Source organism: Panthera uncia, assembly GCF_023721935.1.
Source record: "Panthera uncia isolate 11264 chromosome B3 unlocalized genomic scaffold, Puncia_PCG_1.0 HiC_scaffold_1, whole genome shotgun sequence".
NCBI classification, from domain to species: Eukaryota; Metazoa; Chordata; class Mammalia; order Carnivora; family Felidae; genus Panthera; species Panthera uncia.
In genome coordinates this window covers 33455297-33469607 of record NW_026057582.1, presented here as the reverse complement: position 1 = coordinate 33469607, position 14311 = coordinate 33455297, and the positions used below count along the sequence as shown (strand labels likewise).

Here is a 14311-nt window from a genome sequence, read left to right as displayed (position 1 = left end):
GACTGAAAGGCCTCCACAATTCTCTGAAATCCTAAATATTTTGCTTGTGAAAATTCTCCTACACCTACAATTATAGAAGCCCATAGAGGAGAGCCCATGATTCCTAAGAAATGTTCAGAACCGTTGAATCTGTGAAGCAATTTGAAACTGTAACATCTCTAAAAAAATTTTTTTTATGTCTGAGAAGATTCAACAATAATTCCAGAAAACTAAGGATAAATCATATACAGAAATGCTGGAAGTGATTGCTGTCAAGGTCAAAGACATAGGGTAACTCTATGAAGGAATTTTAGAGTATAATACATGAAATACTTATAATGTTATAGAAAGAAGGTAATTTGGAAATCAAGTAGTCTCTCTTACTTTAAAGATAAGGGAAATTAAGACCAAAGAAGTATAATAATGTTCTTAAAGTTGGACACATAGTTATGTTTGAAACCTAGGATAACCTAGGATTCTTGACTCGTAGTCTGCTGTTCATTCCACTATAGCATACTACATCTCAAATCAATATGAAAATTATTCTTCTAAAATAAGTGCCTACATGTGCATTTATGTGCAAAGTATTGTTCATTTGTTTTAACCTTTTTGGACTACAGATGAATTTTCTGTTGTCTGTGGCCTATTCTTTAACATATCTACTATTTTCAGTTCCTATCTGCAAGCAAGGCCTTTAAAGAGCAAGTGCTCCACTGATTATAAATACCTTCCTTTGGTTTCTTGGCATACCTGGTGTAACAATGGATGATAGTATTTGTAAGACTACCACATATGATTCATCCTCTTTGCTTGTAAAATGCATGGCGTTTGGAGCGCCTGGGTGGCTCAGTCGGTTATGCATCCAACTTTGGGTCAGGTCATGATCTCACAGTTCATGAATTCCAGCCCTGCATCAGGCTCTGTGCTGACAGCTCAGAACCTAGAGCCTGCTTCAGATTCTGTGCTCCTTCTCTCTCTGCCCCAGATTCTGTGCTCCTTCTCTCTCTGCACCCCCCTCTCAAAAATAAATCGACATTTAAGAAAAAAAAATTTTAATAAAATAGAAGGAATGATGTGAATAAATTACAACTTTACATTTGCTACAGTACCAGCCCCTTACTGTAAAGCAGATTTAAATATTCTGGCATCATTCCTTGTAATTCCCAATCTCTTTCACTTAATGATGGAAAAACTTGAGCTTTCAAGAGAAAGAATTCTGCTTTCTTAGGAGCATTATTTTAGATTACATTACCTAGACATTCTTATTTAAAATTACATTACCAAAGATTTTAGCATCTCTGACTTGGGTTCTTTGTTTTTCCATAAAGGACTTAAGCAATTCTAGTCAAGGAACCTGTAAGCTTTTCTGCTGGAACTAGTTTGAGACAGTAAAGTATCTTTTTTATAATGCTGACCACAGCAGAGGGACTGCTCCCTGTCTCTAACATAGTAATTAGATAACTGCATATCTTCAGGCAGTGATCTAACGCTGAAATTCACTGCCCTCTTGAAGAAATTCAGAAGCCCCTAATTCCAAGTGGTAGGAGGTTCTCACCAAAGTGGTTCAGACATCATGCTAGGAATTCATTAATTCCTCCTGACCGTTCAGAGGCTGTCAGAAAATAAGGAAAAAGGAAGCAAGATATACTGCAAGTAGCTTTGCCATCAAACATACTCTGTACCTTGCTTTGCTTTTTAAGTAGCTGAGAGACCTTGGGCAAGCTACATAACCTTTCAGAATCTTATTTCCCTCATACATAAAAATAGAAATAATATCCACCCAATAAGGTCATTGTGGTGTCCTGTTAAAGGAAAGAATATGTATAAATCATCTAGTTTTCACTAAGCTGTCATATTTGCAATTTAGTAACTGATTTTCTTCCCTTCCTTCTACGTGTTGGAATTCTAAAATCATAGCCTTAGGATAAGCACATTGTAAATTACGAAGTCAAAGCTAGAATTCCTTGGTTCAGCTGCAGTTGTTGATCCACGTTAACAATCTCTGGATCCCTATGCATTTTGTTGTAACTTGTTTTATATTTTCCACTCACCCAGGTCTTTCAGGCCTGTGCTTCCTACCTAATTAGAAAATTAAACAGTAGTTTTCACTGCTTTTCTGCTAATTTCTGGTTGAGCTTTATAAAATTAAAGCAAAGAATTGAGATAGTTATATTTTTAAAAGTTTGAGAAAGATATATTTTTATTACCCAAATTACTACCTCATTTCTACCTCCACCTAGTAAGGTCTTCACCTAGGATGATCCTGTTTACCTGCAGATATCTTTCTGGGAATTGGTCTGTGCTGGCATTTGCTGTAGGTTTTTCCATTAATGTGGCTGCTTGAATTCATTCATAATTCCTTTCGGTTTGTCTCATCTTTTTAGACTCTTTAGTCCATAAACTTCATTACACTTCTAAAATGTGTACATCTCATTAAATCCTTCTATTTATGCTTCTGATTGCATCATTCCCTTTATACTTCTCCCTGCATTCCTCAAATATGAACATCCTTATCTATGTATTTGTGAAGTGTGTGTGCATATATGTGTTTATACGCACGTAAGCACAACATCCCGAGAATATGCTCTTTTTCATATCCAAAGATTATGATTATATTACCCATCTGTTCTCTGTATTTGTGCGTTCAGGTACTATTTTCTTCCAATATTGTGGGTATAACACACATGGGCTGTTATCACAGTAGTCACAAGGCCCCTTTGTTTGGGGGAGTTATTTTTGTGGTTATATAATTGAGTAAAATTAACTCCCATAGGAATAAGACCTATAACATTGGCCTAATTATCCCTATGTTGCAACCAGGTAGACTTATCTTCCTATTTCATACTTTCTTCTATGCATACCATCATATATTTCCATACATGTATCCTCTTTTTTAAAATAAAGCGTATCATAAATATATCTCATTTTAGCAATTTCGATAGAAAATAATGTATATTTAATCAAAAAAGTAAGGAGTTTTAATGATGTTTAAGTTAATTTATGCAGCTCTATTGAATATATCTGAGGTTAAAACAAGATAAAGTCTTTAAATATGATTCTTAGTTTTCCATTCTTTATGGACACCTCATTATCCTTTCACATTTTAAGTATGTATGTATGCTTTGACATAATTTACTTATCAGTCTTTATGTAAGTAAGTATGTATGCTTTATTTGACATAATTTACTTATCAGTCTTTTTATTCAGTATCTATTTTGAAGTGCCATAGTCTATGTTAAAACCGTAAAGTTATGACTGGTGCAGCCACTCTGGAAAACACTGTGGAGGTTCCTCAAAAAATATTAACTACCCTCCAACCTAGCAATAGCACTACTAGGAATTTATCCAAAGGATCCTGGAGTGCTGATTCATAGGGGCACATGTACCCCAGTGTTTATAGCAGTGCTTTCAACAATAGCCAAATTATGGAAAGAGCCTAAATGTCCATCAACTGATGAATGGATAAAGAAGATGTGGTTTATATATACAATGGAATACTACTTGGCAATGAGAAAGAATGAAATCATGCCATTTGCAGCAACATGGATGGAACTGGAAGATGTTATGCTAAGTCAAATAAGTCAGTCAGAGAAAGACAGATATCATATGTTTTCACTCATATGTGGATCCTGAGAAACTTAACAGAAGACCATGGGGGAGGGGAAGGAGAAAAAATAGTTAACAAACAGGGAGGGAGGGAGGCAAACCATGAGACTCTTAAATACAGAGAACAAACTGATGGTGGATGGGGGGGGATGAGGGAGAGGGGGAAATGGCTGATGGGCATTGAGGAAGGAACTTGTTGGGATGACCACTGGGTGTTGTGTGTAAACGATGAACCACGGGAATCTACCCCCAAAACCAAGAGCATATTTTACACACTGTATGTTAGCCATTTGATAATAAATTATATTAAAAAAAAAGAAAATGGTATATTCCAAAAAAAAAAAAACCATTATGATTCAGAATACAAGCAATGGCAAAATGTTTCCATTAAAATGGAATAAAATTAGAATTTTTTAATGTTTATTTATTTTTGAGAGAGAGAAAGAGAGCCAAAGTCAGATATTTAACTGACTGAGCCACCCAGACACCCCAAGCCACCAGTAATTTTTGAAAGTCAATATCATAGTTGGTAATTTTATTATTTATTTCTTCTTGCATTCCATCTAGGAGCTTTATTTTATCATGTATTTTTTTCTTTTTATAAAATACTTCTTGCATATTTTGCCTTTCTTTTTTTAATGAATTTTTCTTTAAATGTTTATTATGAGGGAAAGAACACACAGGAGCGCATGCCAGTGGGGGAGGGGCAGAGAGAGAGAGAGAGAGAGAGAGAGAGAGAGAGAGAATCCCAAGCAGGCTCCATGCTTAGCATGGAGCCTGAGGCAGGTCTGGATCTCACAACAATGAGATCATGACCTGAGCCAAAATCAAGAGTGGGACACTTAACCAAGTGAGCCATCCAGGCACCCCCTTTTTTTTAATAACCATGGCAATATCCTGATAGAGGACCAATGTTGAAAAAATTAGAAATAATTTTTAGTATAGTAGGATATGTATATCCTACTATATAGTATAGTTTTGAACTATATAGTATAGTTCAAAATTATGGAAATTAGAGTAAAAAAATTCTTTTTTCCTGTGGAGCACTTGACAATTTCTAGGACAGTGATTGAGAAATTACCAATAAAGAAAAGTTTAAATAGTTCAAACTATACAAAAAACATTTTGTTTATTTACTTGTACCAAATCCTAACCATCAAATTCACCCCTTGGACTTAAGTGCTACCCATTTACCAGTGACACCCTATTTATTTGACCTGGGTGTGGCAAAGTTTCCATGATTAAGTACTAAAAGAAGTGAGCACTTACTCTCAACTGAAACATTTTCTGTGACCTTAAGAACATTTTATATATATTTTTTAAGTACTTCTCCTAAACTTTTTTATTTTAGTCAAGTTAAATGCTTTTTACAGTTACACAGTTGTTATTTTTAAAACTTAATATTTTACATATAGAAATGAATATAGGTGACACAGATGTGGGTTATCATACTCACTAATAAAATAGATATCATGAAACCACAATACAACTTAAGAATTAATTTGTTACCAATTGCATTGCATCTTTTTTTATTGCTAAATCATGACAATCATTTCTGGTAATCGTAACACTTGCATTTATTCCAAATTCTGTAACTTTGCACAAAGCTTATTTTTATTTTATGACATAAGAACCACAACGTAATATTTGTCCTTACTCATTGCTTTGGCAGGTAATGAGCATCCCTAGATGAAAAAATACAAATACACAACATAATGCCCCTTTGAACAAGCTATATATTTTTAAAGCATAGAGATTTTCATTGTACTACTCCATAACCATGACTTCTGGAGTAACTAGAGAGTAATTAATGTACTTGTTTTCATCATAGGGATATTCACCTCTCAATCATTCACTCTTTTTCAGTTTATACATGAAACTTTCACATAAATGAAGACTATAATGCATAAATGAGATCTATAGTGTACCAAAATGTTGTCTAGTCTTTCAAATATATAGTGAATATATGGAGAATAAATTATATTGGGATAGCTTGGAGGGGATCCACCATGTTAAATATTTAGTATCTGTTAAATAATCAAGAACCCTTCTGTACATATGCTTTACTTCATTTTAAGGTTTTTTTTTTAATGCTGTAACAACTCAAATCTTCATATGCTTCACCTTTCCTCTTAATCCCTAGCCTTAACTAATATCTAATATTGTTCCTACCAATAAAAATAAGGTAAAAACAGAGAGGGAGGCAAACCATAAAAGACTCTTAAATACAGAGAACAAACTGAAGGTTGCTGGAGGGGTATTGGGTGGAGAGAGGGGAAAATGAGTGATGGGCATTAAGGAGGGCACTTGTTGGGATGCGCACTGGATGTTATGTGTAAGTGATGAATCCCTGAATTCTCCTGAAGCCATTACTACACTATATGTTAACTAACTTGGATTTAAATAAAAATTTAAAAATAAATAAATAAATAATATTGTTCCTACCAACAGTCATTTGGCCTGAGTAAGCATATGGTATCAAACCTGCCTTCTCAACTGTTTTGGTGACTACAATGGATAGCCATTAAGTCAAAAGTATCCTTCAGTAGCCTCTCACTAGATTGGATGGGATGGTGGTTTTTAAATGTTGCAGTATCAGTGCTGTCACAATGAACTTAAGTAAGCTTTTGAGGAATTTATAATCAATAGCAAACTGATTTATATCCATGTTTTACAAGAGGAAGTCTTAGACAATATATTTTCTTTTCAGCCTTCTGTTATCTGCCACATTCTTCCTATACTCCTGATTCATAAAACTGATAGTTTTATGATATGAATCATGATCTTTATGATAAGTTCTATGAATATGATAGATCTTAGCCAAAGTGAGGACAAGGAATCAATTTCCCAGACCACTGAACTCAGAGTTTCCCCTTGACTTCCTCCACAGCCTTCTTAGAACTAACAACACAGTGAACTTTACAGCTGTGAAATCATTTCAATAAGTGACTTTGAAAAATTAAGATGCTTTTCCTTCTTATATCCAAAAGTCATTTGGGTATCCTAACATCTTAATTTAGACACCTAAATTTAGACATCTAAATTTAGATTTATATATATATATAAATTTATATATAAATTTATATATATATATATACACATATATATATACATATATATGTGTGTGTGTGTGTATGTGTATATATATATATATATATATATATATATATATATATATATATAAAATCTGGGCCAGAATAAATGTCCATCCAAACAAATTAAATATACTACTTTTACCATTTAGATAATACATTTGGATTCAATGCTTACAAATCATACTCAACTTTATAAATAGCTCTCTGTTTTGATTTCCTTCTATATATGTCCATTGTCAACCATTTGAATCTGTAAAGACTCTTTCTGAAGATATTTTTAGGCCAGTCATCCCGTGTAAAAAAGCTAGCACTCCAAAGAGTAGAGAATTTGTTAATGACTACTATTATTTGGGAAGCTGACTTGTACATAAGTATCTTGCTGACTACATAAAAATTCTATCACCTTATAACCAAGCATACTACACAAAACAGTGTAAATCATCAACTAATCTTCTCCATTCCTTTCTTCTTATCAACCTCTTGATTACTTAATTGTATATATGGACAAGGGTTCCCAGTGATACATAGCCCTACCTTTAAAATTTTTGATCTCCACAGAATCTAGAAATTTGCATTTGTTATCATCTTCATCTTTATCAAATTTTATATGTTCTTTATTATATAGAACTTAGAGAATACTGTGTGGGGGGAATGGTAGAACAGAATGGATATTATGTCCTCCGATTCTGAATATACAGGACCATAACTTCTTGGCACACCACCTAACTTTCTACAACTGAAATGCTCACTGCAGATTGTGAAGGTTGTAAACTCCCACCACCAAATATTCCTAAGAAAGCATATTAGTTATATTAATTATATATTGGGGAAACTGTTTTGCTTATTATAAATGGAGTTCTCATTGGACTGGAGAGAATGGGAAAAAGGAATTTTGCTCAGGTCTTCCTGAAATCGTATATTTTGCACAGCTTCAGCTGCTCACTGTGGCTTCTTTACCAAATGATAAACTTAAAACAGTCATAATACCTACTTGAGAAGTTACTCCTGCCTGGTTCCAATTCAAGTTTGAAGGCTGAGACTCCTTTTCTAACATCACAAGCCCAAAGTTTATTCAACATTAATACTTGGGCTCCACCTATGGGCAAAGAGAAGGGACGATTTAACATGTAGGTAAGTGTATGTAAGAATATCCCATGTGATTTGCAGCACTACTGTATACTCTTTAAGTTCCCAAATAGATCATCTGGTCACATAATGAGTGAAGTCTAATATTGACTGATTGAAAAAGCTATCAATTATTTAGTCCTGAACCCTCCTGAGAGATGTGGATAGAGTTTCTTTTGTAGCTGAGAGGTGTATCTGATATATATTCCTTCTGTTCTCTCGTATCTTCTGCCAGCTGGTAGCCTAGACCATTTTTCAATCAACTGCCTGTTCTTCTCCCAATCCTTTCCCTTGCCCTAGGTTTTTAGACAAAAATTTGAGGTAATGCATGTTTTTCTCTTTGAAGAAATTTAATCTCTGTTGTTAATTTGATACCAACTCCAAAATCAGAACAAATCCAGTAGGGATCGAATTTACCTTAATTAAAGATAGTAACCTCTGTATTTAGCATGAGTCCAAAATAAAAAGATGGTTAATTATATATGTTATTATACCCTTAACTAAATATGAAGCAGTTCTTTCTTTCCAGATGAAATGTTTTATTTTTCTTTCCATGATTCTTGAAGGTCTCTAAAGACCAGATGGTATATGTATGCTACAAATAGTGACTTTTCTTGGCTCTTCTAAATATAGTTACATGTTCAAATGAGGTAAATATTCTTATTTTTAAAAACATCTATTATCCTTGCCCTTTATTGAGATATAACTCATATGTTATATAATTCACCCACTTAAAGTATATAGTTCAAGGGTTTTTAGTATATTCATAGATAGGTACAACCATCACCACAGTCAATTTTAGAACACTTTCATCATGTCAAAAAGAACCCCATCCTCGTTAGCTTCCTCCTCTTCCCTTGTCACCCCCATCCAGCCCTAAGCAACTACTAGTCTACTTGCTACTATAGGTTTACCTATTCTGAACATTTTATATAATGGGATCATATAATATGTGGTCTTTTGTAACTGGGTTCTTCTACTTAGTATTTTCAAGATCTATCCATGTTGTAGTATGTATCAGTACTTCATTCCTTTTTTTATTGTAGTAAAAAACATTAACATAAAATTTACCATCTTAACCATTATTAATTGTATAATTCTGTGACGTTAGGTATATTCACACTGTTGTGAAACATATCTCCAGAACTTTTTCATACTGGATACCTAAGCCTCTACACCCATTAAATCACTCTACTTTTCCCCCTCATCTCAGCCCCTGGTAACCACCATTCTACTTTCTGTTTCTAAGAATTTGACTACTTTATACCTCATATAAGTGGAATAATGTAGTTGTCTTTTTGTGGCTGATTTATTTTACTTTGCATAATGTCTTCAAGGTCAGTCCATGTTGTATCATGTCACAGTGTATAGAGATATACACCACATTTTGTTTATCCATTCATCCATTGATGGACATTCGGGCTGCTTCTACCTCTTGACTGTTATGAATATTGCTACTATGAATATGGGTGTGAAAATATCTCTTTGAGACCCTGCTTTAAATTCTTTTGGATACATACTCAGAAGGAGAATTGATGGATCATAAAGTAGTTCTATTTTTAATTTTTTGAGAAACATTCTTATGGTTTTCCATGGTGGTTGCACTATTTTACAATCCTACCAAGAGTATATGAGGGTTCCAATTTCTCCACATTCTCATCAACACTTGTTATTTTGGGGTTTTTTTTTATAGTAGCCATCCTAATAGGTGTGAGGTGATATCTCATTCTGGTTTTGATTTGCATTTCTCTGATGATTAGTGATGTTTAGCATCTTTTCATATGCTTGCTGACTATTTGTATACCATTCTTGGGGAAACATCTCAAGTTTTTTGCCCATTTTTAGTTGGGTTACTTGATCTTTTTGTTGCTGAGTTATAAGAGTTCTTTATATATTCAGGACATTAGCCATTTATCAGATTTGCAAATATATTCTTCCATTCCATCAATTACCTTTTCACTGTGTTGATTATGTCTTTTAACGCACGGAAGTTTTTTTTCCGATATAATCTTTTTTTAAGTTTTTTATTTTAATTCTAGTATAGTTAACATAGAGTATTATGTTAGTTTCAGGTATACAATATAGTGATTCAACAGTGCCATGTATTATGCAGTGCTCATCCTGGTAAGTGTACTCTTTAATCCCCATCACCTATTTCACCCATCCCCCCATCTACCTCCCCTCTGGTGACCTTCAGTTTGTTCTCTATAGTTAAGAGTCTGTTTCCTGGTTTGTCTCTCTTTTTTTTCCCCTTTGTTCATTTGTTTTGTTGCTTAAATTCCACATATGAGTGAAATCACATATTATTTGTCTTTTTCCAACTGACTTATTTCACTTAGCATTACACTCTCTAGCTCCATCCATATTGTTGAAAATGGCAATATGTCATTCTTTTTATGGCTGAATAATATTCCATTGTATGTATGTATACACACACACACACACACACACACACACATATATATATATATACCACATCTTCTTTATCCGTTCATCATTCAGTGGACATGTGAGCTGCTTCCATAATTTGGCTATTATAAATAATGCTGCAATACACATAGGGGTGCATGTATCCCTTGGAAATAGTTTTTGTATTTTGGGGGGTAAATACCCAGTAGTGATGCACAAAAGTTTTTAAGTTTGATGTAACTCCATTTGTCTATGTTTGCTTTAGTTGCCTATGCCTTTGGTGTCATACTCAAGAAATCATTGCCAAAACCAAGAAATAGACTCTTAACTATAGAGAACAAACTGATAGTTACCAGAAGGGAAGTGGGCGGGGGGAATGGGTTAAATAGGTGAAAGGGAGGGGTGCCTGGGTGGCTCAGTTGGTTAAGCGTCCACCTTTGGCTCAGGTCATGATCTCACAGTTCGAGATCGAGTTCGTGAGTTCGAGCCCCGCATCGGGCTCTGTGCTGACCAATCAGAGCCTGCAGCCTGCTTCGAATTCTATGTCTCCCTCTCCCTCTCTGCCCCTCCCCAACTTGCACTCTGTGTGTCTCTCTCTCAAAAATAAATGAACATTAAAAAAATTATAAAAAATAAAATTTTAAAAATTAGGTGAAAGGGTCGACTTGTCATGAGCTCCAGGTGATGAATGGGTTGAATCACTATACTGTACACTTGAAACTAATATTAACACTGTATGTTAACTGACTGGAATTTAAATAAAAGCTTCTTAAAAATGTGAGGCCCACTTAGATTGTTGGGAGAAATGTTTCAATATAAAATCAGAAAATGTTTGAAAAATATAAAACATTTTATGTATTCATCACCATTATTAAAAAAACCATTGCCAAACCCAATGTCATAAAGCTTTTCGTCCATCTTTTCTTCTAAGAGTGATATAGTTTTAGGTTTTATATGTAGTTCTTTAATCCATTTTGAGTTAATTTTTATATATAGTGGAAGATAAGGGTCTGTTCTATTCCATTTGAATTAGTTAAGGCTCTCCAGAGAAACAAAACTGATAGGATATATATATTTATATATACATATACATATATACATATATATACATATACATATATGTGTGTGTGTGTATATATGGGGGGGGAGGGAGAGGGATTTATTATGAGGAATTGGCTCACATGATTATGGATGCTGAGAAGTCTCAGGATATGCCATCTGCAAGCTGGAGACCCAGGAGAACCGGTTATTTTGTAACTGGAAGTTTATACTTCTTAATCTCCTTGTACTATCTTTGAATATTAACTATTACCTTTACTGAGCTATTCATAATCCCAGCAAAGTCATTCTCTTAGAATCTGAGCTAGTATATAACTTACATTTTCATGAACTACCCTAGGCCAGATTAGTTCCAGGCAAGGAGCCACCCCAGGAAGTTTATTGTGATCCTGTCAAATGCCATGGGGCTCACCATCAGGTTCATTTGGTAGTTTATAATGTATAAGTGAATACAAACTAGACTCTCTGGTTTCACCACTTCCTTGGTCTTACTAAATATAGGTCAGTAGCTTCAGGATATGTCCAGAATAGCTACAACCTTCTAGGAATATCTGAAGCTAAAAATGGCTAAGAATTTTCCCCTTCCAATTCATCTATCACCTCCCTAAAAGGAAAGAGTTAATATCACTGTCACTGTAGATCAGAATACAAAATGAAAAATCTCTCTATACTTATTTCTAGATCCTGGGATCTGGAAATCAGAGGCCCTACAAAGCCAAAAACAAAAAACAAAGACACCCATTCAGCTCTGGAAGCAATGGAGTTTTCTAAATTATACAAACATCTCCTGTAAATCAAGTCCTGTATTACTTACAGTCTCTAGGGACAAGCTTGATGTGTTCCCTTCCCCTCTTCTTCCATTTCCACTTCCTATTATTCCTTTGCTTCTTTGAAATAATAAGAACGATTCTGATTAGAAGATTTAAGGAATTGGTCATGACTCTTGAAACTCTTATTTTTGTTGGCACTGGTTCAAATTCCTAAGCTCTAGCTAAAAATGATTATTATCCACAGTGGTTTGAGTAGTCATTTCACAAGACAGTTTACTGTCCCTCTGCTTAGAGTCAATAATTTTTTAGGTTAATAAAGCCAAAATCAAAGGCTAAAATTCCTTTTCTTTACTTTTCTTAAGAAAAAGAAAAACTTGCTTAATGTAAAAACAGCATATGATCATTGTAGAAAACTTGGAAATTTTCAGAAAAGTATAGCAAAGGGAATAAAAATCATACATAATTCTAAACATACTAAAATAACAAATGCATTACATTTTCATATATGCCTTTCTCTTTTTCTATTGACATGTACACATCTATGTTAACAGAGTTAAGATTATATACTACATGTATAGTTCTGCATGTGTTTTAAACATATGTCATAAAAATTTTCCTGGTCAGTGAATATTCTTCATAAATATTACTTTAGTTTGCATAATATTTTATCATAAAAATAGACCATTGTGTATTTAAATTTCTATATTATTGACCTTTTTATTTCTTTCCTTTTCTTACTAATATAAGCAACTGAAATAAATACGTGCATAAACATTTATCTGTTTTCTTAGGATAGATTTCTAGAAGTGAAATTACTGGGTAAATGAATAGAAAATGTTTAAGAATTGGGTTTTTAAAGAAAATCATCTTTGGGTAGTTAAAGGATTAATGACACATCAAACTCAATACATCTTTGATGACTGTGTAGCCGCTCATATTCAGATAATCTCTGCAAGCATAACTATTAATTGACTGAATCTAATCTTTCATTTCAGACATAAGGATACATCTTTTCCTTCTGTCTCCAACTCCTTGGGATAGAAATCAGGAGGTCTAACTGAGCCCATATACAAGCCTTGTCAGACAGGCACACATACCTACCTTGTTTATGACTGCCTGTTTAACCGATTACTCTCAACATCCATATTTTTCTTACATTCTCTTTTTTCAGATGGAATGGGGCGAGTCCTTGCTCAAGATGTGTATGCAAAAGACAACCTACCCCCCTTTCCAGCATCAGTAAAAGATGGCTATGCTGTCCGAGGTAAATATTTTGGGGTTTTTGAGTATCATCATACACTGTATTTTTTTTCCTTCAGATTTTCGACTCAGCCTAGGCACCCAGGGAGTTTTACATTTGTTTCCCCCTTGGTTATCAAAATAATTTAATCACAGATAATAATCTGGATTAAAACTTTTCAGTGAAAGTATTATATTACCTGAAAATGCTTGTTGACAAATAAATATGTAGAGATTGATTGAAACTCTATACTATAATTTATTCTTCTGACCTCTACACATACTGGTAGCAGACAGTCCTGGTCTAGAAGTTTTCCAGATGTTTTCTAGTTGAAAACTATGTGGTCCAAGAAAGAAGAGCAGATTTCCAGCACAGAGATAATGTAGGGTGGTCTTTTCTTCTGCTTGAAACCCAGAGATCATTAAGGGCTTCTTAAAAAGCAAGCACGGTTCCCTGGAAGAACTGGATTTCAACACTCTGAAATCTTACATAGTACCAGCAATTTATACCTTTGGAGTTGCCTGAGATTGCATAAAGGTTAAAAGCAAAATACTAAATAGCAGTTGCCTGCTTAAAGTCTAATCTAAGAACCCAAAATGAAAATGCAAGTGAATTACTTAGAAACTATTATTGGTTATTAACTCAAGGCTGATATCATTGAAGAAATGTCTAAAAACATTTCCCAGTTGATTAGAGCTGTGAAGACAGGTTCCTTTTTAATGGTCCTTTATGAAGTCTCTTACTTGTTTGTTGTTGTTGCTTTTACTCCATCTAGCCATTAAAAAAATTTCCTCTTTTTTATAATTAAGTATATTAATCTCCTCCATGTTCCATCACTATCTCTTAGCAGTATCTTTTTGTGTTGGAGACAACATAGCAAATGGTTAAGGTTATGGGCTTCGAAAAGCAAAGTCAGAGTTAATCTGGTTTCAAGTATCAATTCTATCTATGTAACTTTGAGCAAATTACCTAAACTTTTTTTTTTTTCAACGTTTTTTTTTTTTTTTTTTTTTTTTTTTTTTTTTGGG

The 14311-nt window shown here is 34.0% G+C and overlaps 1 protein-coding gene across 2 annotated transcripts in view; it reads left to right on the top strand.

The window, feature by feature from the left end:
• GPHN (gephyrin) overlaps window positions 1-14311 on the top strand; it is a 625620-nt gene that overhangs the window by 520981 nt on the left and 90328 nt on the right. For both annotated transcript variants that reach the window (XM_049611430.1, XM_049611431.1), the window contains one exon: window positions 13215-13307. In XM_049611430.1, coding sequence (XP_049467387.1) covers window positions 13215-13307 — 93 coding nt within the window. The remainder of the gene's footprint in view (window positions 1-13214; window positions 13308-14311) is intronic.